The sequence below is a fragment of the Urtica dioica genome, chromosome 10 (assembly GCF_054948205.1).
Source record: "Urtica dioica subsp. dioica isolate 48M chromosome 10, U.dioica_male_clone48M_v1_H2, whole genome shotgun sequence".
Lineage (NCBI taxonomy): Eukaryota > Viridiplantae > Streptophyta > Magnoliopsida > Rosales > Urticaceae > Urtica > Urtica dioica.
The window spans coordinates 25,877,109-25,904,741 of NC_142765.1; the positions used below are offsets into that span (position 1 = coordinate 25,877,109).

The following is a 27,633-nucleotide window of genomic DNA, read 5'->3' on the forward strand; positions in this document are numbered from 1 at the left end:
AGGTTCGCCGGAAAAAATGGTGTTTCGCCGGAAAATTTCAAGGTTCGCCGGAAAATTTCAAGGTTCGCCGGAATTTCACCAAAAAATTTGGAAAAAAAATATATGATAGATCGTCACATTACAAACAACTTTCATGAAGAGGATTATATGAAAAAAAAAATTAAATTACTCAAGAAATTGAAGGTGCAAGTTTCAGAATCTAGGGTTTCCAAAACGACTTGGAAATTCCTTCAAATCGGAGGAAATTCGTCGACATATTGTTGATTTATACCTTGAGCGTGACGAAAATGGTGGAAACTCGCCGATCGCCGTCGAATTCCTCCGACACCCACGTTCTCTCCTCCACAGCCGCGAGTCTTTTTTTTTTTTTTCTTTTCCTTCGAATTTCCTCGAATTTCCTGGAAATGCAGATGGTTTTATACACAAAATGGAACGACATCAACCGGCATTAAACGACAGAAACGAAATTCCGTTTCTTGGAAATTCCAGCGACATCTCACATGGAAACGACATATTTCTCTTTCGCTTGCCGTTGACCCATGGAAATGGAATTTCCAGCCGAAATTCCGGGAAATTCTCCGACATTTAGTTCCTTGGTTTGAAGTACTATAGCCTTACTTGATGTCGTTTTACTATTGATGTATTATTTCTCTAGTCGTTGTACGCATGTCAACACACCGAGAATTTCTGGTAGACGTAAGACATAAGTAATCAATCCAAAGAAAAAAATCAAAGTATTAATCCAAATAAGAAATATAATTAATAAAAATATAGATTGCATATTAATATATAGACTTACCGGTCAAGACTATTTTTGTTTTATTATGGAGATTCTTTTATGCTCTGTGCGAATGTCGTTTCTTTTGTTAGCTTCAAGATGGCATTAGGTGTCACAACTTCTATACCTCTTGTGATTTTACTTTTGCATGAATCGTCTCATGTTGTTAATTAGGAATTAAAATTATATATTATTTTCATATTTAATAATAATAGCACAAAATTATTTAGACTTAATATTTAGTAGCACAATTATTCGTTAGTTATTTATCTATTAACATTTAATCACGATATTGTCGTGGCTCAAGTCATGATTAATTAAACTCTTGAAATTCATTGCAATAATTATTTGTATTATTGCTGTCATGTCGTTGATTGGATTATTACTGTCATTTTCTATTTACACGTAAAATAATGATATTATTGTGTAAAAATGTATACTATTCTAATGATACGATCACATATTTTCTTGCACATGTAGTATTATTTATTTTTCTTGTTTGTGACATTATGTAAGACTTCTTTATAAACAATGTTTTTATATGATTTGGGTATGTATTGATGGAATCGTGAATTAATATATGTAATCCATTTGGTGATTTTACTCTTGATAGAGCAACATATAATTGACCATGAGTAAAAATCTCATTTTCCATGCATAGACCAATTTTTTCTTGTTGACTGTCATCGCATATGAAGTTTTCACAGGAAATTGTCTTCTTTTTAATGTGAATGGCCATTTAGATTCATGTACAGTCATTTCTATTCTTGGAATATAAACTTTTTCATCTATATGATTTGAATTTATAATCCGACCCTCTATAATTTTATTTGTTAATTGAGTTATTATTAATCTAGTTCCATTACATAATCCTATTGATTGATTTAAATTTCTTAATAACATTATTGGAATTCCAATTTTAAGATTTAATTCATGTGGAGGTAATCCATTAAATTTCAATATATGTAAAAATTCTTCTGGATACAGAAGATTTAATTCATCAATATTACCCGAAGAAGGAAGTATTGTATCATGACTGTAATAAGTTTTTGAATCTGAGGGTACCAAAGATAGAATATAATCATTAATCTCATTAACCATTTTATTTTTAGGTGCTACAATTGCACGTTCTTTTAAATAATCAACATTATTGAAATTATGTATAAAGTCAATGTATATTGAATCTGTAATTGTCTGTATAGAATTGTTATGGTAGTGTAATAAAAACATTTCGGGTATTTTTATCCATGTTGCGTCTTCATTCTCTGGGTCCTTTATTCCTTCTATGTTTCCATTTCCAATGTCTAATATCCAATTTGAAAATAACTTAACTTCTTTTTTCCTGTTGTTGTGAGATATTTTGACGTTTTACTCGCATATTTGTTGTTAGAGTTAATATTTGAAAGTGTGGCCAAAAATAAGAATTCGTAATTGTAGCATCTATGATTTGTTCTTTGGTTCCAGATGTTATTACTGGTAAGATCTGTCGAAAATCTCCACCTAAAACAATAGTCATTCCTCCAAATGGTTGATCGTAATTGTCTCTTAAATCTTGTAGTGATTTATCCAGGGCTTCAAAACAAAATTTATTATTCATTGGAGCTTCATCCCATAGTATTAATGATGTTTTTTCAATTAATTTTGCAAGTTGTGTTTTTTTTTAATATGACATGTAGAAAATTTATCTATTGATAATGGTATATGAAATCTTGAATGAGCCGTTCTCCCTTTAGGTAATAATAATGATGCTATTCCAGATGATGCAACGGCTAAAACAATTTCATTTTCAATAGTGGAATATACTAATTTTTTTCCCCAGTATTGTAACTAGCTTAATTTAATCCTTACAACAGTATATGATTGCATACAACCACGTTGTAGTCTCTGTTACTGCAATTTTTTTTTTTATATTCTTCAAATATTTCTTTTAAATATGTATCCTTTGATTATTAGACGCTTAATTTGTTGTAATATCTTGCTGCATTTTTTCTAAATATATCCTTTAGTTATTTATTGTAATTATGTATATCTTTAATCATCAGATGGGGAAAAGAAGAACAAATGAGCGGCAATATAACTCGGCTCATTTAAACAAAAAAGGGAAGAATACTTCAAGCACATCAAATACCGAATACATTGTTAAATAGCTAACGTTTGATAAATCTTAGGTAAATAGCCATTTTCAACCGTAAATTTTAAATAAATAGTTTGATAAATCTTAGGTAAATAGCCATTTTCAACCGTAAATTTTAAATAAATAGTCACTTTCATATACCAAACGTTGACTATTTAATTTTCGTTTGTTTATCCAATTAGTCTAAAAGTATCATGAAATAGACTAATTCTGTCAACATTACTATTATTGATCGTCCTACTTAAGTACTTACCCAGTAATTCTTAGAAAAATACCCCATTGTATTTATTAAAAAAAATATGCCCCATTGTTTTTATTAAAAAAAAAATGTTCCATTATAAATTGTAAAAATTCCCTACTGACACCACTAAGGAAAGGGTACCAAATATGGGCCCAAATAAAGTAGTTGAGTCACAATAATTTGTAAAGTTATTCTGGAATAAACTAAAAAGTTATTCTGGAATAAACTAAAGAATTAATGACATTTTTGGCCCCTCGTCTTTGACCTCTTTAACACCTTGGTCCCTGATGAAAAAAGTCTGCAATCTTGGCCCATTATGACCATACAATTTTCATATTTGGTACTTCTGTTAATTTTTCTGTCCAAATTGCCGGATAATGGTCACATGCAAGTCACGCCTGCGATACAAGGAGGGTAATTATGTAATCCCGCTAAGAAAGGTAATTCTTTCGTGTAATATTGTGTTTTTGAAATTCAAAAAAATAAAATTAAATGTAAAAACTGATTCGATAATTACCCCCAAAAAATTGACAGTGCAGAAATCAAAAATCGCGCGAAACCCCCAAAAAATTCACAGTGCAAATCGCCGAAGACACGACGGACTATGGGGCGGAGGAAAGGTAAATCGCCGGCGAAGAAAGGAAGTACGACATCGCCGGTGAAGAAAGGACGTATGAAATCCCCGGCGAAGAAAGGAAGTATGACATCGCCGTCGAAGAAAGGACGTATGACACCGCCGGCGAAGCAAGCCACTTCGAGGGAGAAACGCGAGTGGGATAAATCTCGAACCCCGATTCAAGAAGGGGCTTATGGTAAGCTTATGGTTTTATTTGTTCTTTATTGTTTTGTTGTTATCGAAGGGGATAAATCGCGAGTGGGATATGTTTTTGCAGATGGGTAGTGAGGGTAATGGGACCACTAGTGTTGTGGCTTCATTTTTGTTTGATTTTTTTTTGTTTCCGGTCCTTTTGTGTTTGTTGTGGTCCCGGTTTTGTCGGTAGAGTTTGGTACAGGTAAGGGTGGGTGTGGGGTTTTGAGGGTATTTATGTAATGGGTGTCATGTTTTAAATGGGTATTTATTAGTTTACTTTGTACATGAAAGAAAGCTTTTGTTGCCATGTTTTTGTTTCAGAGGAACTTCTAAACAAGTTCTCTATCAATGTCTACCATGGAGGTGCGGTGAGGTTTGACTGTGGATATGGTTGGACAAATACGAAGGCGGCACTGTCAGTCAGTTTATGTTTGTAGATATAGACAGAATGTCTATTCAAGTGTTGAATAATATGATGACAAAGGAACTTGGTTACTCAACTGGTTGTGATTACTACATGGACGCGCCTGAAGGTAAGGTGATTTGGATTGAGTTGGACGGTCAGTTGCTGGAACATGTAGCTGAAAATCTGAAGACAAGCTGGGAGGTCAATATTTATTGTAATCATCCAGTTGCATCACTACTTATACAAAACAGCGTTGGTGAGGACGACGAAGACCACCATGACGACGTTGTGGCTGAGCAAGAAGAGCAAGAAGAGCATGAGGACCCGGGTCCTGAACCAGTCATTAATGACCATTTATCTGATCTCGTGGCCAGTGATAGCGACGCACAGGGTGACATTGAGGAGGAAGACCGTGAAGAAGTTGATGAGGAAGCACAAAATGAGTTTGGTTTCGAGTTGAGTGACGAAGAAATTGAAGTGGATGGGACAGCTGTTGACTTGGGCCTAGCAGGCGTAGTTAAGAAAGGGAAGGGCGTTCTAATTGATGATTTTGAAGATGATAGCGACTACAACATAGACGCTGACATTGGAGGCAATGGATCGGACTCAGAAGACAACCCGGCAGAAGAGGTTTGTGATAAAATATTAGAATTCAAAATATTATTGCAATTTTCTCATAGTTGGTATTCAAAATATTAACATTCTATATTAACAACCAGGCAGAAGAGGTTCGTGGTGGTGTGAAGGGCAAGCAGAAGGCACACATCAAGAAGAAGCTGCCACAATTTCAGGAGTTCAGAGAAGAAATTGATATGCGTCACGTGATACTAAAACTGGGAATGTCATTTCCTAGTTCTCATGTCTTCAACCAGGCAATCAGGCAACAAGCTATCAAAGAGGGCAAAGACGTCTATTTCAAGAAAAACGAGGCCCAAAGGGTTAGGGCAGCGTGTAAGAACTCACATTGCAAATGGGTGTGTTATGCATCAAGTCTGGGAACAGGTGGTGCATTCCTTATCAAGACGTATGAACCAAAGCATACATGTCCTAGAGTGAACGTTAACAGATTTGCTACAACTAGTTGGCTCGCGAAAGAGTATATGCAGAGCTTCAAAACTAACGACTCGTGGTCCGCACCAGAGTTCATGAACCGTGTCCAGAAGGACCATATCCTTAAGTGTAACGTGATGAAGGCATATAGGGCAAAAAGGCATACAACGAAGGCTATTGAAGGGTCATATAATGAGCAGTACGCTGCATTATGGAGCTACGCCGCCGAAATCAAGCGGTCAAACCCAGGGTCAACTGTGAAGATTGAATCCGAACTCGACAGTGAAGGACAGACAGTGTTTCAAAGGATTTATATATGTTTTGAAGCATGTAAACTTGGATTTAAACAATGCCGCCCTTTGATTGGTGTTGACGGATGCCATATCAAAGGCCAACATACCGGTCAGTTACTTTCAGCGATAGGAATCGATGCCAACAACTCGATGTTTCCTATCGCGTATGCTGTTGTGGAAGCTGAATGCAAGTCCTCTTGGACTTGGTTTTTTGACCTACTCAGGGACGATTTGAGTCTCAACAACGGCCACCATTGGACGTTCATTTCTGATAAACAGAAAGTCCTTCAAGAGGCGTTGAATGATTTGTGGGGCGAGGGCTCAGTGCAAGGTGAACACAGGCACTGTGCACGTCATCTCCAAGGCAATTTTACGAAGGTCAAGTAAATGACATCTATTATTTTCAATATATTCTGTTCTCATGTACTTCATTTGGCACTTTACTGACTTGAATGATAATTGACCAGGTTCATAAGGGAGCATTTTTGAAAGCGAAAATGATGGCCGCGGCAATGGCTTATTCTCATGCTCGGTTTGAGGCAGAGATGGACCTAATCAAAGCTGAAGATCAAGACGCGTACGATTGGCTAATTGCAAAGGGTCCTCAATACTGGGCAAGATGCAATTTCAGGTCAGCTCCTAAGTGTGAAATAGTGTTAAATAACCTATGCGAAAGTTTCAACGGAACTAGGGCCATGCTTATGGCAAGGCAAAAACCAATATTGTCACTGTTGGAGCGCATTCGGATGTACCTACTGCAAAAGTTCTCCAAACAGAGAACAGCCGTTGAGAAGTGGCATGGTGAGCTTGGACCTAGAATTTTCAAGATCCTCGAAGCAAACAAAATTCTATCATATGAGAATATTCCATACTGGGCTGGTGATTCTGATTACCAAGTCTCAAACATGTATGGAACCATGTACGCCGTGAATCTGTCTACACACTCGTGCTCATGCAATAGATGGAATTTGTCAGGTATTCCTCTGCTCTTTGCAATGTTCAGTGTAAACACTCTTACTCTTTGCAATGTTAATTAAGTTTGTCTCTAATTCTATGCAGGCATTCCTTGTTCGCATGCAATCAGTTGCATCTGGCACCGACAGGAAGATCCTTTGACATATGTCTCCCATTGGTACAAGAAACCTTGTTACGAGAGCACATATGTTCATCATATTAAGCCAATCAACCCTCTAGAGCAGTGGCCACGTACTGGACAACCACCACTGGCAATGCCTCCAAACAGAGTCAAACCAGGAAGGCCAAAGAAGCTTCGTCGACTTACATGACGAAGTAGTCCCTAGGCATGGAACAAAGATGACGAGGAAATATGTTCAGCCAAAGTGCACTGAATGTGGTCAACCGGGACACAATGTGAAAACCTGTTATAGAAGACAGAAAGAAAATGAGGTAACGTAATTGAAGGTTTCTTGTTATATCTCTTGTTATAATCCGACATTTTTGGTTTTTTCAGCGACATCGAAATGGACAGCGAGGACGCCCATCACGTCAAGGACGAAGGTCACAACCACCCAGTCAATCCAACCGGCCACCTATGGCTTCTCAACCATCCCAACCGCCCAGTCAATCAAACCAGCCACCTATGGCTTCTCAACCATCTCAACCATCCCAACCATCCAGTCAATCCAACCAGCCACCTATGGCTTCTCAACCATCCCAAGCAACTCGAGGATCACAACCAATCCAGCCAACAAGGGTATGTTTATAATTTGAAACGTAGTTGTGATGTTTGAGATAAGGACTGACATGGCTCATTTTGAATGTAAACAGAGAAGTCCGCGGTTCAGGAGTCAGAACACAAAGACCAACGTCATGCAACCGCGGGGTTTATTCAGAGACGAGTAGATGCTGTTTTTAGGACTTAGATTAAGCCTGTCTGAAGTCCTTATTTTGAACAATTTTTTTGGTTTAATGCTTTGATTATAATCAAGCATGTATATGTTGTAAAAAAGGCTAAAAACTTGTGGCAACCTAGAAGTACATGACATAACTTATCTCATTTTGGAACTTTAAAACAGATGTATGACTATCATGATTTGTCTCATATTATATGACATAACTTACTATATATTGAATGTTACAATTTTGTCACACATAGTTGAATCAATACATTGGAAGAATTTACATTGTTCATCAACTGCTCAACGTACAAAATAAGACTTTCTCATAGATAAGTTACATAACCAAAATAAGTTACAACATAAGACCTGCTCAAAGATAAGTTACATAACCAAAGATTTACCATTGATAAGTTGCATAACCAAGCTAAGTTACCACAGTCACTTCATCAACAACACAAACACAATCAATAAAATCAACAGAATCATTCGCTTCAGGAGTTTCAGTTCATTCTTTTCTTCGATTGATAGTAAATGTTCTTGAATTGCTCCTAATTGTGCTTCTATTGCTCTTAATTGTTCTTCCACTGCTCCTACTTGATCTTCTTGTAGTACATCGGCAACCTCCGGGAAGCTATTTTCTTGCGAATTTATCCTCTTCAAAAGCCCGGGAATAATCATTTTTGATCTAGCACAAATAGGAGGGTCGACCCACTCAATAAATCCACATCCATTTTTCTCCTGGTATAAAGTTCACCAATTCAAACATTGAAAAATCTCAAACTCGAAACAAAATCCAGAATAAATCCATACCTTATAATAAGGACACCCATAAAACTTTCGCCCAGGATTTTCCGATGTCCATGAAGTATACTCGACTCCGATATGACCGCATTTACATGCCGGAACTCGTCCACGACGCTCACTTGTCACCTTGCCGGCGTTGTTGCCTTGCTTGTGCAAATTCCTCTGCGACGATGAACTTTGACTCGACTCCATCGATCTTCCACGCTTGCCAATTCCTCCGATCCGCTGAGTCACGAATCGCGCTTCTCTCTCGAATGGTTTTCTAGGTCGGGACTTTCGATTTGGGGTTATTTGATTTGGGGTTATTTTCTTGTTCTATTAATTTAGAATTCATTAATTTATATATTCATTTAGTATACCATTTTACTCTATTCTTTTTCATATACAAACAAGGGCAAAACGATAATTACCCTCCTTGTATCGCAGGCGTGACTTGCACGTGACCATTATCCGGCAATTTGGACAGAAAAATTAACAGAAGTACCAAATATGAAAATTGTCTGGTCATAATGGGCCAAGACTGCAGACTTTTTTCATCAGGGATCAAGGTGTTAAAGAGGTCAAAGACGAGGGGCCAAAAATGTCATTAATTCTAAACTAAAAAGTTATTCATTTTTTCAATATGTTTTCAGTTCATACTGTAAAAGTCTTTCCTGAAATATTAATCATGTAAATCATTAGCAATATTAGATTTATGATTTACAGGACTCTCAATTATTTTGGGGTGAAATTTTTATATCAGTGTTCAAAAAGTAACGCGGAAAAATGACAATATGAATAGATAACATATTATAAAGAAAAAGAACGTTGAAAAAAGTAATAACAATGAAGCTTGTTAGTAGAACACGATTCCTTATGCTACGATAACCCACCACCACTGAAAATTTTTGGGGTGAAATTTTTATATCAGTGTTCAAAAAGTAACGCGGAAAAATGACAATATGAATAGATAACATATAAAGAAAAAGAACGTTGAAAAAAGTAATAACAATGAAGCATGTTAGTAGAACACGATTCCTTATGCTATGATAACCCACCACCACTGAAAATTTAACGATTCAGATCACAAACCACTCTGAAAAAACTTTTGTAAGAAACAATGGCAGAGACGTTCCTAAGTCCTGTGATTGAGAAACTGATTGAGCTTCTGATCGATGAAGTCAAGTCGTCGAAAGGAGTTCGCAAGCAAGTCAACAGTCTTCAAAAGGAGTTGAAGATCCTCCAGCCTCTTCTCCGTGACGCCGAAGCCAAGTCTGCCAAAGGAGAGCTCAGCGACGCCACGAATGAGTGGCTTAGACAGCTCAGAGACGAAGCCGAGCGCATCGAAGACGTCATCGACGAATACACTTATTACGCCGAGCACCGCCGTCAAAGTGAAGTCGGTTTCATCGGCTCTCTGCGCAAGCCAGCTCACATCTTTAAGACCCTGAAATCACGGCATCACTTAGCCTCTGAGATTCAAGAAATTGAAGATTCATTGCAAAAAATCAAAGACAGTGGTCAGAAGTACGGGCTGAGACCCTTCGAGCAAGGCGGATCGAGTGGCGGGGAAGGGAATTCACGCGTCGACCCTCGCATCGGTTCGCTCTTTCTTGAAGACAATGAGCTTGTTGGCATTGGATCTGTGTCGGCGGAGCTGGTCACTACTTTGGTGGAAGATTCGTCTGAGCGTAGGGCGGTTACAGTTGTGGGAGAAGGTGGGATTGGAAAAACTACTCTCGCCAGGAAAGTGTACAACGATGTTAAAGAAAAAGGATGTTTTGGCATTCATGTTTGGGTCACTGTGTCCCAATCCTACGACATCGACAAGATTCTCAAGAAGCTAATGGCTGAGATCTGCTCATCTGGGGTAGAAATGGTCAGCGTTGAACAAGCGTTCGATCTCTTGAGAAGCTCTCTAGAGGCAAAGAGGTACGTGATCGTATTTGACGATGTTTGGCAAACTGATTTCTGGAGTGTCATACAACATGCTTTTCCTTGTAATAGCAATGGTAGTAGGATTCTCGTCACGACTCGTAGTTTTGAAGTTGTAGAATCCTTTAAGTCGCAGTCATTAAAAATAAAGGTCAAAGAGATAAAGACTTGGTCTACAGAGCAAGCATGGGAATTGTTTTGTAGAAAAGCATTTCCTCTCTCAAGATGTCCACTCGAGTTGGAAAATTTGTCTCTTGAAATATTAAGTAAATGCCAAGGATTGCCACTTGCTGTTGTTGCCGTCGCTGGTTTGTTGTCGAAAAAGAATCTTTGCAAAGTAGAATGGAAAAGAGTACTCGACAATCTCAATTGTGAATTTGAAGAACAACGTGCGCTCTCAAGTGTTTCGAAAGTTCTCTCTCTCAGCTATCATGATTTGCCGTACCATCTGAAATTGTGCTTCTTATACTTTGGTGTTTTCCCGGAAGAGTTTTTCATTATGGAAGAAAGATTATACAGAATTTGGATTGCCGAAGGCTTCATTGAGTTGAGAAAAGACAAATCATTGGAACAAATCGCTGGCGAATACCTGACAGAGCTTATTAGTAGAAACTTGGTTTCATTTGAGTTACAATTTGGATCTGTTAGATTTTGCAAAGTGCATGATTTGATACGAGACGTAATCCAAAAGAGAGCTAGTGATTTAGGTTTTTATCAATTTTTTGACAAAAATAAGCCGAGTTTTGAAAAGAAGGGTCGGCGCTTGATAATTCACAACACTACAGAGAATGTTTTGGAAAGTGTTTGTGATATGAAGATTCGCTCGGCTGTTCTTGTTAACACTAATGACGTCTCAGATTCTTTCGTAGTTGGTCTATTCAAGAAAAGTAAATTGTTGAAGGTTGTTGATTTTGAAGGTACTCCAGTTGATAATGTGTCAGGTATAGGGTATTTGTTACACCTTAAATCCCTAAATCTGCATGGCTCAAAAGTCAAGACTCTCCCGAAGTCCATCGGAAAGCTACATAATCTGCAAACACTGGTTGTCAACAATTCTTTAGTGCTGGAGCTGCCACGTGAGATTAACAAATTGCATAAATTGCGTCATCTTTATTGTGGCTTTGTGGACAGAGAAACAAAATGTAGTGTCAAATCGTATGTTGGTGTGAGGACGCATGAAGGGATTGGAAATTTGGAAGAGTTACAAACACTAGCTAGAGTGGAAGGTGGTGTTGGTTTCATGAAAGAGCTACAAAGGCTGAGTAAACTGAAACATTTTGGCATTTCAAAAGTGGGTGCAGAGATGTGTAAAGTCCTTTGGGAGTCTATTGAAAAAATGAAAGATCTCGAAGAATTAGGTGTAACCTCAATCAACAGTAAAGAGGTGTTAAATTTAAACTGCATTTCGTCGCCTCCTCTTCGTTTGCGATTTCTCGAACTGAATTGTCGACTACAGCAACTGCCGACTTGGATTCCCGAGCTTCAGAATTTGCACGGTCTTCAGTTACGTTTCTCGAGGTTAGTCGACGAGCCGCTGAAATGTCTCAAAGGTTTGCCAAATTTGGAATACTTTTATATGTATAAGACATACGATGGAGAGGAATTGCTGTTTGAGGAAGGTGGTTTTCAAAAGCTGAAGACACTTAAGTTAAGGAGTTTAAAAGGGATAAAGGCGATTAAGTTTGAAAGAGGAGCACTTCCTCTCCTCGAGAACTTAGACATCGGACCTCACCCACAGATGAAGGAAATTCCAGGCAGTCTCCAACACCTAACAAAACTTAAATCCCTTAGAGTTTTTGATATGCCAAAGGAATTTGTGAAGGCTCTTCAACCCCACAGAGGCTCTGAGTACTGCAAGATTCAGCACATATCTTCGATCGAGTTTTGTTACAAAGGCAAAGGGTTCAATTATGATTCTTACAAACTTGGTAGCACAAAGCTTTTGCAACTTCTAGAGGAACAACAATGACGTAAGCAACGTTTCAATATATTGAAATTTCAATTTGCTTGAAATGAACTTGATGTTATATTCAATTTATTTAATTTTTTCAGGGAAATTGGACGTCGTCGCAGATCACAGCGTTATGAGGTATCCAAATTATTTTTCCTCAACTTCATGTATATATGCCTTAATTCTTTACATTTCACGATTCAAGCACTTGCATAATAACAGATCGAATAAAAGCCAGTTTCAACACCCCAATGAAAAGAATTAACATTTGACACTGCTCTCATTTGTATTTGTTTCTTTTCTTGTAAATATTTAGACAGCTGCGTGATTTAAGTTAATTTCATACTCAATTTTTCGTTTTAATATATTCTTTCACTTGACACTACTTCTTTTTGGAACTTGTTTTTAATTTTCCTCAAACTTTTTTCACCAGGGAGCATGGAATGCTGAACGTTAGGGCATTTCTGATCAATGCGTGTATGATTAATTATTCTCAAATTCAAACAATGTGTGTTTGATTATTTATTCTATTAGTGTTGTAGCTTGGGATGGTATTTGTCTATGTTTTTTGTTATGCCAAGATGAACTTGAAGATCAAGTAATTTTTCAGTAATGATATTTCAAGGCACTCTTTCCTCTCTCGAGATTTTCCCATTGCGGTTTGCGCTTGAGAGGTTTTAACGAGACCACTTTTAAAAACAAATGTTTTTTTCCCACCTCATTCTATATTGGTTTTAAGACCTGAAAAATATACCGATATAAACCAACATAAAAAAAAATGGATATCACCTGCAAATTGGTTTCTCTCATATTGATATGTAGATTAAAACTTCAGTCGTATACCATTTTGCTTGAAAGGAAAACATTAGATATTTTATGTTCCTCTAAAGCTCACAGAATTGTTCTTTTTTTTTTTTTTAACTATGTCAATAGTGCACCAGAATATATATACTTGGTAAAAAAAAAAATTGTTATATGAAGTTCATAATAATTTGTACTTCCTGTGTGCTTTTTCATTCAAATTTCTCATTAACAATAAACAGAACTTGAGTACATATATTCTGAGAGATGAGATGAGACGTTAAAAAATAGATTTGATGTTTGTGAAGAAATGAGAGATGAGATGAGAATAGTTGATAACTCTTCAAATGTTTATAGATCATAACATATATGTTTGAATGAGTTTAAATATTGATCGAGTCTTCATACCCCGAAAAATAGGCATCATGTAAGTTAGTTTTACGTTATTTATTTTTTATTGCATGAAGTTTTTGTGTTTTATATTTTTTGGATCTTTTCGTTGTAAAAATTTGGGTTTTGAAGTTCGCATTTGTCCCCAACAGCCCATCGTTTTCTAGCATTGAAATCGATGTGTATTGAGAGCATATATGTCCTAGTCAATAAAGATACACATTGAAATCGAAATCCAACGCTATCGACTCAAAAAATAATTTCATGCAACATTTCATATTCCTTATGAAATTTCTCTTGATAAGTTCTTACTAAATGCGTCTCTGTTAACCAATTTAACAGCAAATAAGACACACGGTTAATAGTTGACCATTAATCGTGTACCTTGGTTATCGGTTAAGCAAGCTAACCGAGACACTCAGACACTCATGTTTAACTACTACATGTTTAACCGAGATTTATAGGTTTTTGTTATCTGTTTTTATGTTTGATATTTGTACATGAATTAAAGATCTTGTTTTCAATCATGTTAATTTCTGTTAATCTTGTTAATTGTTGTTGACGATCTGGTGTTAACGATTTCAATCCTGTTAATTTCTGTTAATTGCTGTTATTTAGAGCTTTGATTGAAGATTTTTCACTCATTGATTCATGTATGGAACGATTTCAATCCTGTTAATTTCTGTTAATTCTTGTTAATTGTTGTTGACGATCTGGTGTTAACGATTTCAATCCTGTTAATTTATGTTAATTGCTGTTATTTAGAGCTTTGATTGAAGATTTTTCACTCATTGATTCATGTATGGAACGATTTCAATCCTGTTAATTTCTGTTAATTGCTGTTATTTAGAGCTTTGATTGAAGATTTTTCACTCATTGATTCATGTATGGAACGATTTCAATCCTGTTAATTTCTGTTAATTGCTGTTAATTTATGTTAATATCTGTTAATTTCAATCGCCGGTCTCGCTTCAAATTTTTTTGTTTGACTTTGTTTTTGAATTTTTTCTCGTGCGTTGTAGGTGTGGTTGCGTGTTGGTTGGCATTTATCGCGGTAGATTTCTTAGATACGCAGCATTTATCACGGCGGATTTTTTTAGTTGACATTCATTGCTTCCAATTTTATTTGTTTCTTTTTTTTGACGCGGGAATTTGATTTGATATTACTTAAATGAAGGGCAAATTTGTATTTTTTAACTGTTAATGTGGTATATTGGCTACACATTAAAAATAAACCAAAACTTAGCTATTTTGACAATTACAACGTTTGACTTTGTTATTTAGCTCGGGCTCCCTTTTTTTTAACAAAGAATGATCCACTTCATTTGATTAAGGATTAGAAAGAGAAGATAAAGCAAAAGAAGAACTAACAATATGTATATGAACTACCATTCATACTGGTTTGTACTTACTCGATCTAGATCTTTAAAATGTTTGAAGCTGCACACCTTCAGAGATTCAACTTGCTTTTGGTGTAGTTAGAGAATGCGGTCAATCTATTTTACTTGATCTGCAAGCTTATAATTTGAGAAGATTGTTAGAACACAATTCTAAATATTGAAATAAATATATTTTTATTAAGCAGAAATTACCTTATTTTAACGTTTGTGTCTAAGGTCAATTTAAGTCTAAAAAATATCAACTACGGAGTAAGTGCGTTACATATGGACTTCCTACATTACAATTTAAATTTATATTTTTATATTAATATAAGAATTTGCTATGATCTAAATTGAAAAAGTATTGAAGATCTGAAGAAAATTTACCTAAATATTAGGCCACGGGTTGCTGCAAAGATTATAAAAGTTGTCCTTGTATTAGACTCTCTCTTCCGCCACCGTTTCACATAATATTACTCATAAACTTTCTGTATAGTCAAGAATTTATTTTTAAATGAATATGTCATAGAATATTTTTTGCAGTCGTAATAGTTATCTGGTAAATGAAAAAGGAAAATGAATATTTACCTGGTGGTTTGAAGTACTATAGCCTTACTTGATGTCGTTTTACTATTGATGTATTATTTCTCTAGTCGTTGTACTCATGTCAACGCACCGAGAATTTCTGGTAGACGTAAGACATAAGTAATCAATCCAAAGAAAAAAAATCAAAGTATTAATCCAAATAAGAAATATAATTAATAAAAATATAGATTGCATATTAATATATAGACTTACCGGTCAAGACTATTTTTGTTTTATTATGGAGATTCTTTTATGCTCTGTGCGAATGTCGTTTCTTTTGTTAGCTTCAAGATGGCATTGGGGGGGAAGAAACCATGTTTTTGTCAACGAATAATTTATGTATTTTGTATATTTTTTTTAATCCAAATTTAGGTGTCACAACTTCTATACCTCTTGTGATTTTACTTTTGCATGAATCGTCTCATGTTGTTAATTAGGAATTAAAATTATATATTATTTTCATATTTAATAATAATAGCACAAAATTATTTAGACTTAATATTTAGTAGCACAATTATTCGTTAGTTATTTATCTATTAACATTTAATCACGATATTGTCGTGGCTCAAGTCATGATGAATTAAACTCTTGAAATTCATTGCAATAATTATTTGTATTATTGATGTCATGTCGTTGATTGGATTATTACTGTCATTTTCTATTTACACGTAAAATAATGATATTATTGTGTAAAAATGTATACTATTCTAATGATACGATCACATATTTTCTTGCACATGTAGTATTATTTATTTTTCTTGTTTGTGACATTATGTAAGACTTCTTTATAAACAATGTTTTTATATGATTTGGGTATGTATTGATGGAATCGTGAATTAATATACATTTGGTGATTTTACTCAGAGCAACCACTACTACATATGTTAGATTTGAAGACATGAAATTTAAGACGTTCTCTGAATCGCAAGACTTTAATAGTTTAAATAGTCACATTGATTTTAAAAATCGTTTAAAAGATGACTTCGGTAAACTTATTGAGTCATTAGAATAATGACTTAAAATATGTCTAAATAAATATTTTGAGTTACTAAAAAAATGACTTGAAAATCCTATATGTTTCTAAGACGTTTTAATAGTTTAAGATGTCCACGTAGATATTTAAACAATTTCTAATGATTTTCTATAATTTCCACGTACGCAAAATACATGCTTAATTTTATTCAAAGTCTATTTTTAAGAACGACTTCAAAACATTTAGTAAAAACAATAAAAATAAATAAATTAATAACAGTGTTTGAAAATGAGCTCGACCACCGAAAGTTCTAATCCTAGCGCAATCAATTCGAAGGTGACAAGAATTGTGATGAAGATGATTTGAAAATGAGAGAAGAATATGAGTTATTTTGAATTAAGGGTATTTTCTTCCAAAATTGGTACAAAAGTCCAATTTTGAATATTTTTTAACTAGCGAGTCTAATTGAGATATTTCCTTAACTTTTGAGTCTAGAAAATGAAATTTCTCTTTACTAATTTGTTGTATGCTATGAATATTATATTAATTCGGTTGAAAATTATGTTTCAGCTATTTAAAAGGAAAGGGAAAAAACGGACACGTATATATTTATAGTTTTGCGTGCCAATCCAAATCCAATCCCATAGACTTTTCTACCTCTCTCTCAATCAAATTGACATTCTTCTTCATCTCTTCTCGCTTCTCTCTTTTCTCTTGATTCTCTCTCGCCATGCCTGTTCCGTCGGCTCTCAATCGAGGTATAGCTTACGTTTCTCTTCGGTTATTTCTTTTGTCCCGGCCGAGAGTCTGATTTTCTTTTCACAATATACGCGATGTTAAGCGCTCGGAAATGGGAATTGTATCGAGTCCTCTTTTCGTGTTTATAGTTTTCTTATGATACGTTAATGGAATTGTCGTGGACTGAATTGGATACACAATTCGCTGTCTTTCTTAAGAGCAAAAGCCTGTTTATGCATCATCGCACGTGAAGTGGACCTGAATGTCATAAATATAATTTATACCCAAGCATCCAATTTGGTTTTCTTGACATGGCTCTGTTTGTGAATGGTTATCAACTAAGGGCTAGTTTTGGTCCAATTGAGCTTTTAGGAAAAATGAATTTTTTAAAAGGGGTTTTTCATTTAAGTTTTGTAACAACAATTCACTCATCTATCATGGTGTTTCTGGGCACCCATTTTGAATGCAATATAGTGCAAAACCATTACCCATTACAACAAAACAAAAACCATTACTTGGTCTTGGTGTCTCTGAATGTGACCTTTTGAAATAAGAAATGTTTATACTTGGTCATTGGTTTATTGTTAATCAGATGGTGTTGGTAAACCTGCACTTGATGTTTCACTTGCTTTTCCCCAAGCAACCCCGGCATCGGTTTTTCCTCCTGCTAGTAAGTGCCTCCACATTATTCTTCAATTCTTGTTGCAGTATTACAAACTTTTTCTTGATATTGAATTTCATACTTTTTTTTTTTTTTTTTTGTCTTCCCCATAACTACAGATTCAGACTACTATAACTTTGACGAACTCTTAACCCACGAGGAGAAATCTCTGAGACTGAAAGTACGCGAGTATGTGGAAAAGAACATAGCTCCGATAATGGCAGAGGTAACGTTCTTTCACAGCTCCGTGGCTATAAAAAGTTTCTGTTTTTTGAACAACGGTGCGTTATTTCAGTACTGGGAGAAGGCAGAGTTTCCATTTCATGTTATTCCGTCGCTTGGTTCGTTGGGCGTTGCTGGTGGGACGATCAAGGGTTATGGGTGTCCCGGTCTTTCTCTTACGGGAAGTGCCATTGCCATGGCAGAGCTAGCTAGAGTCGATGCCAGCGTTTCAACTTTCGTTCTTGTCCATTCTTCGCTGGCTATGCTCACCATCGGTTGGTTATAGCTTCAAATTGCTTTCCGACACCGTTATCGCTTAGTGATAACTAATTACTATTATGTTTTTTCAAATTTGAATTGAATGACTCGTCAAGAGAAGCTCTGTGCGGGTCTGAGATGCAAAAAGAGAATTATTTACCTTCATTGGCGAAATTCGACACGGTAGCTTGTTGGGTAAGAATAAGATACTCTCTCTCTTCTGGTCATCGTCGCTGGATGATAAGGATTCGGCTGAGCTTGTGTTTTTGGAATGTAGGCTTTGACTGAGCCTGATTATGGAAGCGATGCGAGCTCTCTGAAAACAACTGCGAGGAAGGTAAGATTATTTATTGGCTGCCTAATATAGAGCTTTGTCATTAAAAGGAATTGAATACAGGTTAAGGGCGGTTGGGTCCTGGATGGCCAAAAGCGGTGGATAGGAAATAGTACTTTTGCAGATTTGCTGATTATTTTTGCGCGCAACACATCAACGAATCAGATCAATGGGTATGTGAACTACACTACTATTGTATCTTCTTCTATAATACCTTCAAACTGAATCAGTACGTGTGTTTTATACTCTTCCAAGATTGGAAAAGATTCCAGGCCATAGATGCTGGTAGGGTATGCTATGCCGACCATAAATATTTATTTGTTCCAGTTACTTGGTCATTTTTCTTCATCTTTTAGAGAAATAAATAGATACCACGTCACTTTCTGTTTAGACTATAAAACATGATTTATTCGTCGTATCCGAAGCAGATAGTACATTGTAGGGTTTTTTTTTTGCCTGAATTTAGGGGCTATTCTTTGTAACCAATGCACTTTGGCTACATGCTGAATGCGTTTTTTTTTTTTCTGCTTCAGGTATATAGTAAAAAAAGACGCTCCCGGGCTAAGAGCAACAAAAATTGAAAATAAAATTGGTTTGAGGATGGTTCAGAATGGCGATATAATTTTGAAAGATGTATTTGTTCCTGACGAGGATAGGTTACCCGGTGTTAATTCTTTCCAAGATACAAGCAAGGTATATAAAACGAATTGTTTCGTCTATGGTTTTTATGTTTTGTTTTTCGCTCATTTCAGATACTTGTTAAAAAAAATTAAAATTTTCGATTTCGTTTTTCAGAAGTAGGTCTTTATTAGTCTAAAGAATCGTCTCGTCTAGTCGAGACCTTCATATTGATTTGAAGTTTATTAAAAGTAGAGGTATAAACCACGAGTTATTCACACTTTTTAAGATTTCGTGAATAGAGAGAGAATTGATTTATATAATTTATAGAAACTTCGAATTCTTTTATTTTTTTCTCCTCACAAATGGCATTAAAAACTTAACATTTAGTAGACAAAAATTTAGTGCATGTCGATATTAAAAAGACTAATGTTTTCCCTGTGAAGAGTTTTTAAGGCTCCTAATTAAACCTACTTAAACGGAATCAAAACCAACTGGAATTTTGTTCCGTTCCATCTAAAAAGGTACCGAAAATTTGTTTAGGTCTTGTTCACGAAAAATAATTTTCCAGTTATGTTCTGGTACTGATTCGAATTATTTTATTGCCTTTTTTTTTTCCCGAAACTCGTAGTATATTTTAGTTTTTATTTATGTATTCGTGAACAGTAGGTATGGCCAGAATTCCAGCCACTTTCGGAACGGAAAAATCTGTTCTTGTTTGTCCCAAAATTACAGCGAGAACAAAACAAGTATCTCGTTCCACCTTTCAGCCATTCATTTCCAAGCCCTTTAATTTTGTTTATCTGTATTGCATTGAAAAACAGGTTCTTGCGGTTTCGCGTGTTATGGTTTCTTGGCAACCTATCGGAATATCGATGGGTGTCTATGACATGTGCCACAGGTATTTAAAAAAAAAAAAAATCAAAGTGAAGAATTAATCATTTAGATCAGAAAATTCACCGACCCGAGACTTGATTACAAGGTATCTAAAGGAGAGAAAGCAATTTGGAGCCCCACTCGCAGCCTTCCAAATCAACCAAGAAAAGCTCTCTCGAATTTTGGGAAATGTTCAGGCAATGGTGCTAATGGGTTGGCGTCTTTGTAAACTTTACGAGAACGGAAAAATGACCGCTGGTCAAGCTAGTCTCGGAAAGGTGATTTCGGATTTTTTTTTTTTTTTTTTCGATATATTTTTTTTTGTTGTAAAAAATAAATCGTTGACACTAAATATATCCTCCCTAAAAAAACCCGACAGGCTTGGATAACCTTGAAGGCGAGGGAAACCGTGGCGCTGGCTCGGGAGTTACTCGGTGGAAATGGAATCTTGGGTGATTTTCTAGTTGGAAAGGTTATTTTCTACATTTATTGGTCTCTTAATCACAAAATATTGGATTGGATTTTTAGTGCATATAGTCCTGAACAATGAACCCGTAGATTTTTTTTTTTGTCCTAAACTAATGTTAACAATATGATACTCATGATTTATTACATTTTGTAGCATTTTATTCTTTTTGTTTAATTTTATATGATCTCCTAAGAATTTTTAACACGTGAATTTTTCTAAAAAAAAAAAAAGCTTGTTAATTTTATGAAAGAAACTAATAAAATCATAATTTAACCTTGGAAAAACTGAATTAAAAAATTCAACTATTTTAGTTTTTAACGTTATGATACTCTTAAAAATTACAATTAATTTCTTGGGATCTTATTTGCAGGCCTTCTGTGATTTGGAACCGGTATACACATACGAAGGGACATATGAAATCAACAGCTTGGTTGCTGGGAGGGAAGTCAGCGGGTTTGCCACCTTCAAACCCTCAGCTTCAAGCCAACGAAGCCGAATGTGATCATATCTATATCTGATTACTGAATAAGTGGCTACGTGTCACACTAAGGCACGCACGATTGGAATAATTATGTTAGGTGAATGGTTTGAGTCACCGCCAAAGCTATGTGCTAAAAATAAAATGTTACGTGATGGGTCTCTTATTATCATAATACGCAAAACACAAACGTTGGAGCTTTTTTTATTTTGGATTGGCGTTGCTACATAGCCTAGAGTTATAGTCCTTTGTAGTCAAATTGCAATCTTTGTGAAAGTACTTCAAATTATAAAGCTTCAAGCAATATGTTACATGTTACGTGCGTTGTTGCGGAATAGTTAATAGATTTTAGTCTGAAGTAAAAAATATATAGAAAAATGTACATAAATATTTAAGTTTTAAAAAAAATGAATTTAAAGTTTTTTGGAGATATTTTTATTTTTCTGGTAATAAAAAAATCGATACGAATGGATACTATTTGTGTCTCTACTTATTTTTAGGATCCAATCTCTTATTTGAAAAAAAAAAAGTTTTCTTAAATAAAAAAACAATATTCAATTGAACAATGTTTTTGTGAATAAAAGGGATTCATCTACTTTATATATATATATATATATATATATATATATATAATATGATTGAGAGAATTCCCGCTCAAGAAATGTTCTAATTAAATTAAGACTTTGTTTGGTAGGGAAAGATGAAAAAAATGGGTGAATAGATTAAGTATGATGGAAGAGAAAACGAAGAATTATAAAATTAAAAAAAACTGATTATTATAATGTGAGAAAAGATTCGAATTCATATTATTTAATATATATAAAAAAAATATGTATAATTGATTAAGTCACATAAAATAAGACATTTGTTAAATAGCCACATAAATATATTTAGATTCATGAATGGAAAAGAAATAGGACCAATAAATAAGGTAAAAATGTTTGTTTAAACTAAAATAATTAATTACAGAAATAAATGTAATTGACTATCAATTTATAAAATATTTAACGCAATGTATTTTACTAAATAATTAGCTTGGAATAGCCGTCTATCCCTTACAATTTCCAAAAAATTGAAATAATTAGTTACGAAAATAAATTGAATTGGCTATCTATTTAAAAATAATTAAAAGTAATCTATTTTACTAGATAATTAGCTTGGAATAGCCGTCCGTCCTCTTAAAATTGTATGTTTTAATTTTTTTTTTTTTATTTATAAAATTTCATTTAGAAGTGTATCCATACAACTATTTGTAATATTGGAAAAACGACAAAAAAAAAAAAAAAAAAAAATGAGCAGTGCGAGAGGTGGATTCTAGTAGTTTCTAGTATGGGAAAGGTGGATAGTTGTAGGCGCTTCCAGATGTCTCTCTTCTGCGTTTCAAAAACACCACTCACTCTCTCTCCTCTCTTCACTCCAAAATTCAATTCATTCATTCCAAGTTTCAAGTTTCAACAACAAGAAGAAGAAGCAATCAACCAAATTTATTTCCGCCGAACTCATATTACAGATCAAACGCTAACAACCACCGCAATATCACCGATTATCCACATTCAAAGGTACTCTCTTCTCTCTCTCTCTCTCTCTTCGTAATATTTGTTCATCACTTCCGAACTGTTTGCGTAACTGGTTCTTCTTTTGCCTGCATTGCGTAATCTTTATAGAAAAATTCTCACACTCGTTTCTTTCTTGCTTAGAAACCAAGAAACCCGGTAAAGAAGAAGAAGAAGAAAAAATGAACCCAGAAAAGTTCACCCACAAGACAAACGAGGCGATCGCGGCGGCGCACGAGCTGGCGATCAGCGCCGGGCACGCCCAATTCACGCCGCTCCACCTGGCGGCGGCCCTGGTCTCGGACCCCGCCGGAATCTTCAGCCAAGCCCTGGTCGCCGCCGCCCCGGGGTCGGAAGACCCCGCCAAGTCCGTCGAGCGAGTCTTCTCCCAGGCCCTGAAGAAGCTCCCGTCCCAGTCCCCTCCGCCGGACGAAATCCCGGCCAGCACTTCCCTGGTCAAGACCATCCGCCGCGCCCAGGCCGCCCAGAAATCCCGCGGCGACACCCACCTCGCCGTGGACCAGCTCATCCTCGGCCTCCTCGAGGACTCCCAAGTCTCCGACCTCCTCAAGGAGACCGGAATCCCGTCGGCCCGCGTGAAATCCGAGGTCGAGAAGCTCCGCGGAAAGGAAGGGAATAAGAAGATCGAGAGCGCCTCCGGCGACACCTCGTTCCAGGCCCTGAAGACCTACGGCCGAGACCTCGTCGAGCAGGCCGGGAAGCTCGACCCCGTCATCGGCCGCGACGAGGAGATCCGCCGCGTGGTCCGGATCCTCTCGAGGCGGACCAAGAACAACCCGGTCCTGATCGGCGAGCCCGGCGTCGGAAAAACCGCCGTGGTGGAAGGCCTCGCGCAGCGGATCGTGAGAGGCGACGTGCCGAGCAACCTCTCGGACGTCAGGCTCGTGGCTCTGGACATGGGAGCCCTCGTGGCGGGAGCCAAGTACAGAGGCGAGTTCGAGGAGAGGCTCAAAGCGGTTCTTAAAGAAGTCGAGGAAGCGGAAGGGAAGGTGATTCTGTTTATCGACGAGATCCACTTGGTTCTCGGGGCGGGGCGGACCGAGGGGTCCATGGACGCGGCTAACTTGCTCAAGCCCATGCTCGCCAGAGGGCAGCTGCGGTGCATCGGAGCCACCACTTTGGAGGAGTACCGGAAGTATGTCGAGAAGGACGCGGCTTTCGAGCGCCGGTTCCAACAGGTGTACGTGGCCGAGCCCTCCGTGCCCGACACAGTCAGCATTCTCAGGGGGTTGAAGGAGCGCTACGAGGGTCACCACGGCGTTAGGATTCAGGACCGCGCCCTCGTCGTCGCCGCCCAGCTCTCCAGCCGCTACATCACAGGTATCTTAGTCGATTTTTTGAAAGCATGTTTAAAATCTAGCCATACGTGTTCTCGTTAATCTTATGGTACTTGACACGACAGTTTCGCATTTTCATACGCTAATTTTGATAAATGGCTAATTTCCCGAAATGATTAGCGAAATATTGGTCAATTTCTTAAAATCAAGTTTGAAATTGGTTACCGATTGGTGTTTCAATTTTTAAAAGCATGTTTAAAATCTAGCCAGACGTTAGATTAGCATTTTCATACGTTAATTTTGATATAATGGCTAATTTACCAAATTAATTAACGAAATACTGTCAAGTTTCTTAAAACCAAGTTTGAAATTGGTTACCGATTGGTGTTTCGATCGTGTTTCAATTTTTAAAAGCATGTTTAAAATCTAGCCAGACGTCAGATTAGCATTTTCATACGTTAATTTTGATATAATGGCTAATTTACCAAATTAACTAACGAAATATTGACCAGTTCCTTAAAACCAAGTTTGAAATTGGTTACTGATTGGTGTTTCAATTTTTAAAGCATGTTTAAAATCTAACCAGACGTTAAATTAGCATTTTCATACATGGCTAATTTACCAAAATAATTAACGAAATATTGGTTAGTTCCTTAAAACCAAGTTTGAAATTGGTTACTGATTGGTGTTTTATAGGGCGGCATCTTCCGGACAAGGCGATCGACCTGGTGGACGAGGCGTGCGCCAACGTCAGAGTCCAGCTGGACAGCCAGCCGGAGGAGATCGACAATCTCGAGAGGAGGCGAATGCAGCTCGAGGTGGAGCACCACGCTCTTGAGAAGGAGAAGGACAAAGCCAGCAAAGCCCGGCTCTTGGAGGTCCGCAAGGAGCTCGACGACCTCAGGGACAAGCTCCAGCCCCTGATGATGAAGTACAGGAAGGAGAAAGAGCGTGTCGACGAGCTGAGGCGCCTCAAGCAGAAGCGCGAGGAGCTTCTCTTCGCCCTCCAAGAGGCCGAGCGGAGATACGACCTCGCTCGGGCCGCGGACCTCCGCTACGGTGCCATCCAGGACGTGGACGCCGCCATAGCCCAGCTCGAGGGAAAGAGCACGGACGAGAACCTCATGCTGACGGAGACCGTGGGGCCCGATCAGATCGCCGAGGTGGTGAGCCGCTGGACGGGGATCCCCGTCACGCGGCTCGGCCAGAACGACAAGGAGCGGCTCATCGGCCTCGCCCAGAGGCTGCACCAGAGGGTGGTCGGGCAGGACCGGGCCGTGGAGGCCGTCGCCGAGGCCGTGCTCCGGTCCCGAGCCGGCCTCGCCCGCCCCCAGCAGCCCACCGGCTCCTTCCTGTTCTTGGGCCCCACCGGCGTCGGCAAGACGGAGCTCGCCAAGGCCCTCGCCGAGCAGCTCTTCGACGACGAGAACCTTCTCGTCAGGCTCGACATGTCCGAGTACATGGAGCAGCACTCCGTCTCGCGCCTCATCGGCGCTCCTCCTGGGTAAGTCTCGCTTTTTTCTCCCCTCAAAATTTTTGTTTTTACATTTTTTGCCCATTTTTAAAATATTTTACGTTTTTTTACCTTAAAATTTACACTTTACACCCATTTTTTTTGAAATTTTGCATTTTTACCATGAAATTTTTTTTATTAGCTCCTCCCTAATTTTTGTTTTTTCAAATAAGCTCCCCTTATTGAGCTTTTCTGGCTCCGTCCCTGAACTGAAATTCATAAATTTACACTTTTGACTCATTTTTTTAAAAATTTTGCATTTTTATCATGAAATTTTTTTTAATTACCTCCCCTCCCCTAATTTTTTTTTTTTTTTAAATAAACTCTCCCTATTTAGCTTTTCTGACTCCGTCCCTGGACTGAAATTCATAAATTTACAGTTTAGATCCATTTTTTTCAAAATTTTTGCATTTTTACCGTGAATTTTTTTTAATTAGCCCTCCCTAATTTTTTTTTCTTTTAAATAAGTTCCTCCTATATATTGAGCTTTTCTGGCTCCGTCCCTGTACTGAATGAATGGTTTGTTTGTTTTTGTTTGGGCAGTTACGTGGGGCACGAGGAAGGCGGGCAGCTGACGGAGGCGGTCCGGCGGCGGCCGTACAGCGTGGTGCTGCTGGACGAGGTGGAGAAGGCGCACGTGGCGGTGTTCAACACGCTGCTGCAAGTGCTGGACGACGGGCGGCTGACCGACGGGCAAGGCCGGACGGTGGACTTTCGAAACACGGTGATCATCATGACCTCGAACCTCGGCGCGGACCACCTCCTCTCGGGCCTCTCCGGGAAGTGCACCATGGAGGCGGCCCGCGAGCGCGTCATGAAGGCCGTGCGGGCCCACTTCCGGCCCGAGCTCCTGAACCGCCTCGACGAGATCGTCGTGTTCGACCCGCTCTCCCACGACCAGCTCAGGAAGGTCGCCAGGCTCCAGATGAAGGACGTCGCCGCGCGCCTCGCCGACCGCGGGATCGCCTTGGCCGTCACCGACTCCGCGCTCGACTGTGTCCTCGCCGAGAGCTACGATCCCGTCTATGGTGCCAGGCCTATCCGCCGCTGGCTCGAGAGGAAAGTCGTGACCCAGCTCTCGCGGATGCTCGTCCGCGAGGAGATCGACGAGAACTCCACTGTGTATATCGACGCGAATGACGGGTCGGCTGAGCTGGCGTACCGGGTCGAGAACAACGGAGGGATGGTCAACGCCGCCACGGGGCAGAGGTCCGACGTGCTCATCCAGCTTCGCAACGGGGTCGCCGCCAAGAGCGACGCTGCTCAGGCCGTCAAGAAAATGAAGATCCAAGAGGTCGCTGAGGATGATGATGATGATCAGATGTTTGAGTAGTTTGGTTGCAGAAGAGCTTATGTTTTTTTCCTTCCCTTGGTTTGGATTGTATATAGAATAACCTCTTTTTTTTTTTTTTTTTTTTAAATGTTAAGGAGAGGAGGTCCTAATCTGCTATGACTTAACCCTCTTATCTCTCTCTCTCTCTCTATGCCATTCCTTGTTTCTTTGTGTTTTTTTTTTGTAAGTGTCTTCTCTTATAGCTACTACTGAAGACATGTTTGGTACTTCGACTTTGAAAAAAGTTTAATGGAATGGTCTGTATATATTGAGGTTTCTATGTACTACCAACCCTCTTTTAAGTTTTATATCTTCCAGACCTGAGAAGTTCTTAGTAGCCACACTGGTTTCCAAACACTCTGTATCTCCGACTTTCTTTTGGAATAGAAGCTTACGCAGCAAAGTAGAACAAATTTATGTGCCTCTCTAATACCGGTGACTTATGAAATTTAATGTTAAACTTGGGTTTTTTTTTTTTCAAATTTTCGCCAGTTTTAATTTAGAGAAAGGTTAATTTTGAGGTTTGATGTATTTTATCAGCATGGAAATTGATAATGTCCATAAAATTCTCTTTGACATTTTGGAAGATCTCTTTAATATGCATAAAAAAAATTGATTTGCTTGTAGTTCTTTATTGATTCTTTTTTTTTTAGATTTTTGTTTACATCAAATTTCTGTGGAATTTGTTTTGCCAAATCAAAACAACAATGATATGACATTTTGGAATTTCTTTATATTATTGATGTAGTGGGAGCCGGTGGAAAAGATAAATAATCAAGGCCGTTGATTCGAGCACCGATCAATGATTCTTCTTAAAACTTGTTGATTCGCACACGAATATCATATTAAGGGCATCTTGAACTCGATGATTAATCACAATGAATGCCGAAAACAATAAATTTGGAGAAAACTC

General features: G+C 37.7%; 4 protein-coding genes and 1 pseudogene across 4 annotated transcripts; 4 read left to right on the forward strand and 1 right to left on the reverse strand.

Moving 5' to 3' along the window:
* Nucleotides 1-1,260: 1,260 nt before the first annotated feature.
* On the reverse strand, nt 1,261-1,879 carry LOC149384523 (uncharacterized; annotated as a pseudogene).
* Nucleotides 1,880-7,066: 5,187 nt separating this feature from the next.
* Nucleotides 7,067-7,589, forward strand: LOC149384524 (uncharacterized). Its single transcript, XM_089628051.1, has 3 exons — nt 7,067-7,120; nt 7,185-7,427; nt 7,502-7,589. Exons 1-3 carry the CDS (start codon nt 7,116-7,118, stop codon nt 7,587-7,589), a joined length of 336 nt encoding a protein of 111 aa, XP_089484177.1. The 5' UTR covers nt 7,067-7,115.
* Nucleotides 7,590-9,317: 1,728 nt separating this feature from the next.
* LOC149384525 (disease resistance protein RPM1-like) lies at nt 9,318-12,816 on the forward strand. The gene is made up of 3 exons (XM_089628299.1): nt 9,318-12,260; nt 12,343-12,379; nt 12,675-12,816. The coding sequence occupies exon 1, from the start codon at nt 9,476-9,478 to the stop codon at nt 12,257-12,259; it is 2,784 nt and encodes a 927-aa protein (XP_089484425.1). The 5' UTR covers nt 9,318-9,475; the 3' UTR covers nt 12,260; nt 12,343-12,379; nt 12,675-12,816.
* A 4,134-nt stretch (nt 12,817-16,950) lies between these two features.
* On the forward strand, nt 16,951-21,338 carry ACX4 (acyl-CoA oxidase 4). Its single transcript, XM_089628634.1, has 12 exons — nt 16,951-17,127; nt 17,700-17,777; nt 17,888-17,994; nt 18,064-18,265; nt 18,370-18,443; nt 18,526-18,585; nt 18,646-18,755; nt 19,116-19,275; nt 20,025-20,101; nt 20,183-20,354; nt 20,456-20,548; nt 20,916-21,338. Exons 1-12 carry the CDS (start codon nt 17,100-17,102, stop codon nt 21,045-21,047), a joined length of 1,293 nt encoding a protein of 430 aa, XP_089484760.1. The 5' UTR covers nt 16,951-17,099; the 3' UTR covers nt 21,048-21,338.
* A 976-nt stretch (nt 21,339-22,314) lies between these two features.
* HSP101 (heat shock protein 101) lies at nt 22,315-27,028 on the forward strand. Its single transcript, XM_089628631.1, has 4 exons — nt 22,315-22,582; nt 22,721-23,917; nt 24,571-25,378; nt 25,931-27,028. The coding sequence occupies exons 2-4, from the start codon at nt 22,759-22,761 to the stop codon at nt 26,718-26,720; spliced, it is 2,757 nt and encodes a 918-aa protein (XP_089484757.1). The 5' UTR covers nt 22,315-22,582; nt 22,721-22,758; the 3' UTR covers nt 26,721-27,028.
* Nucleotides 27,029-27,633: the final 605 nt, after the last annotated feature.

Coding starts and splice junctions, on each gene's coding strand:
- ACX4 (XM_089628634.1), top strand. CDS start 17,100: ATGCCTGTTCCGTCGGCTCTCAATCGAG. Junction 17,778..17,887: donor ATCGGTTTTTCCTCCTGCTA/GTAAGTGCCTCC, acceptor CCATAACTACAG/ATTCAGACTACTATAACTTT. Junction 18,586..18,645: donor TGAAAACAACTGCGAGGAAG/GTAAGATTATTT, acceptor AATTGAATACAG/GTTAAGGGCGGTTGGGTCCT.
- LOC149384525 (XM_089628299.1), top strand. CDS start 9,476: ATGGCAGAGACGTTCCTAAGTCCTGTGATTGAGAAACTGATTGAGCTT.
- HSP101 (XM_089628631.1), top strand. CDS start 22,759: ATGAACCCAGAAAAGTTCACCCACAAGACAAACGAGGCGATCGCGGCG. Junction 23,918..24,570: donor CTCCAGCCGCTACATCACAG/GTATCTTAGTCG, acceptor GGTGTTTTATAG/GGCGGCATCTTCCGGACAAG. Junction 25,379..25,930: donor CTCATCGGCGCTCCTCCTGG/GTAAGTCTCGCT, acceptor TTGTTTGGGCAG/TTACGTGGGGCACGAGGAAG.
- LOC149384524 (XM_089628051.1), top strand. Junction 7,428..7,501: donor AACCAATCCAGCCAACAAGG/GTATGTTTATAA, acceptor GAATGTAAACAG/AGAAGTCCGCGGTTCAGGAG.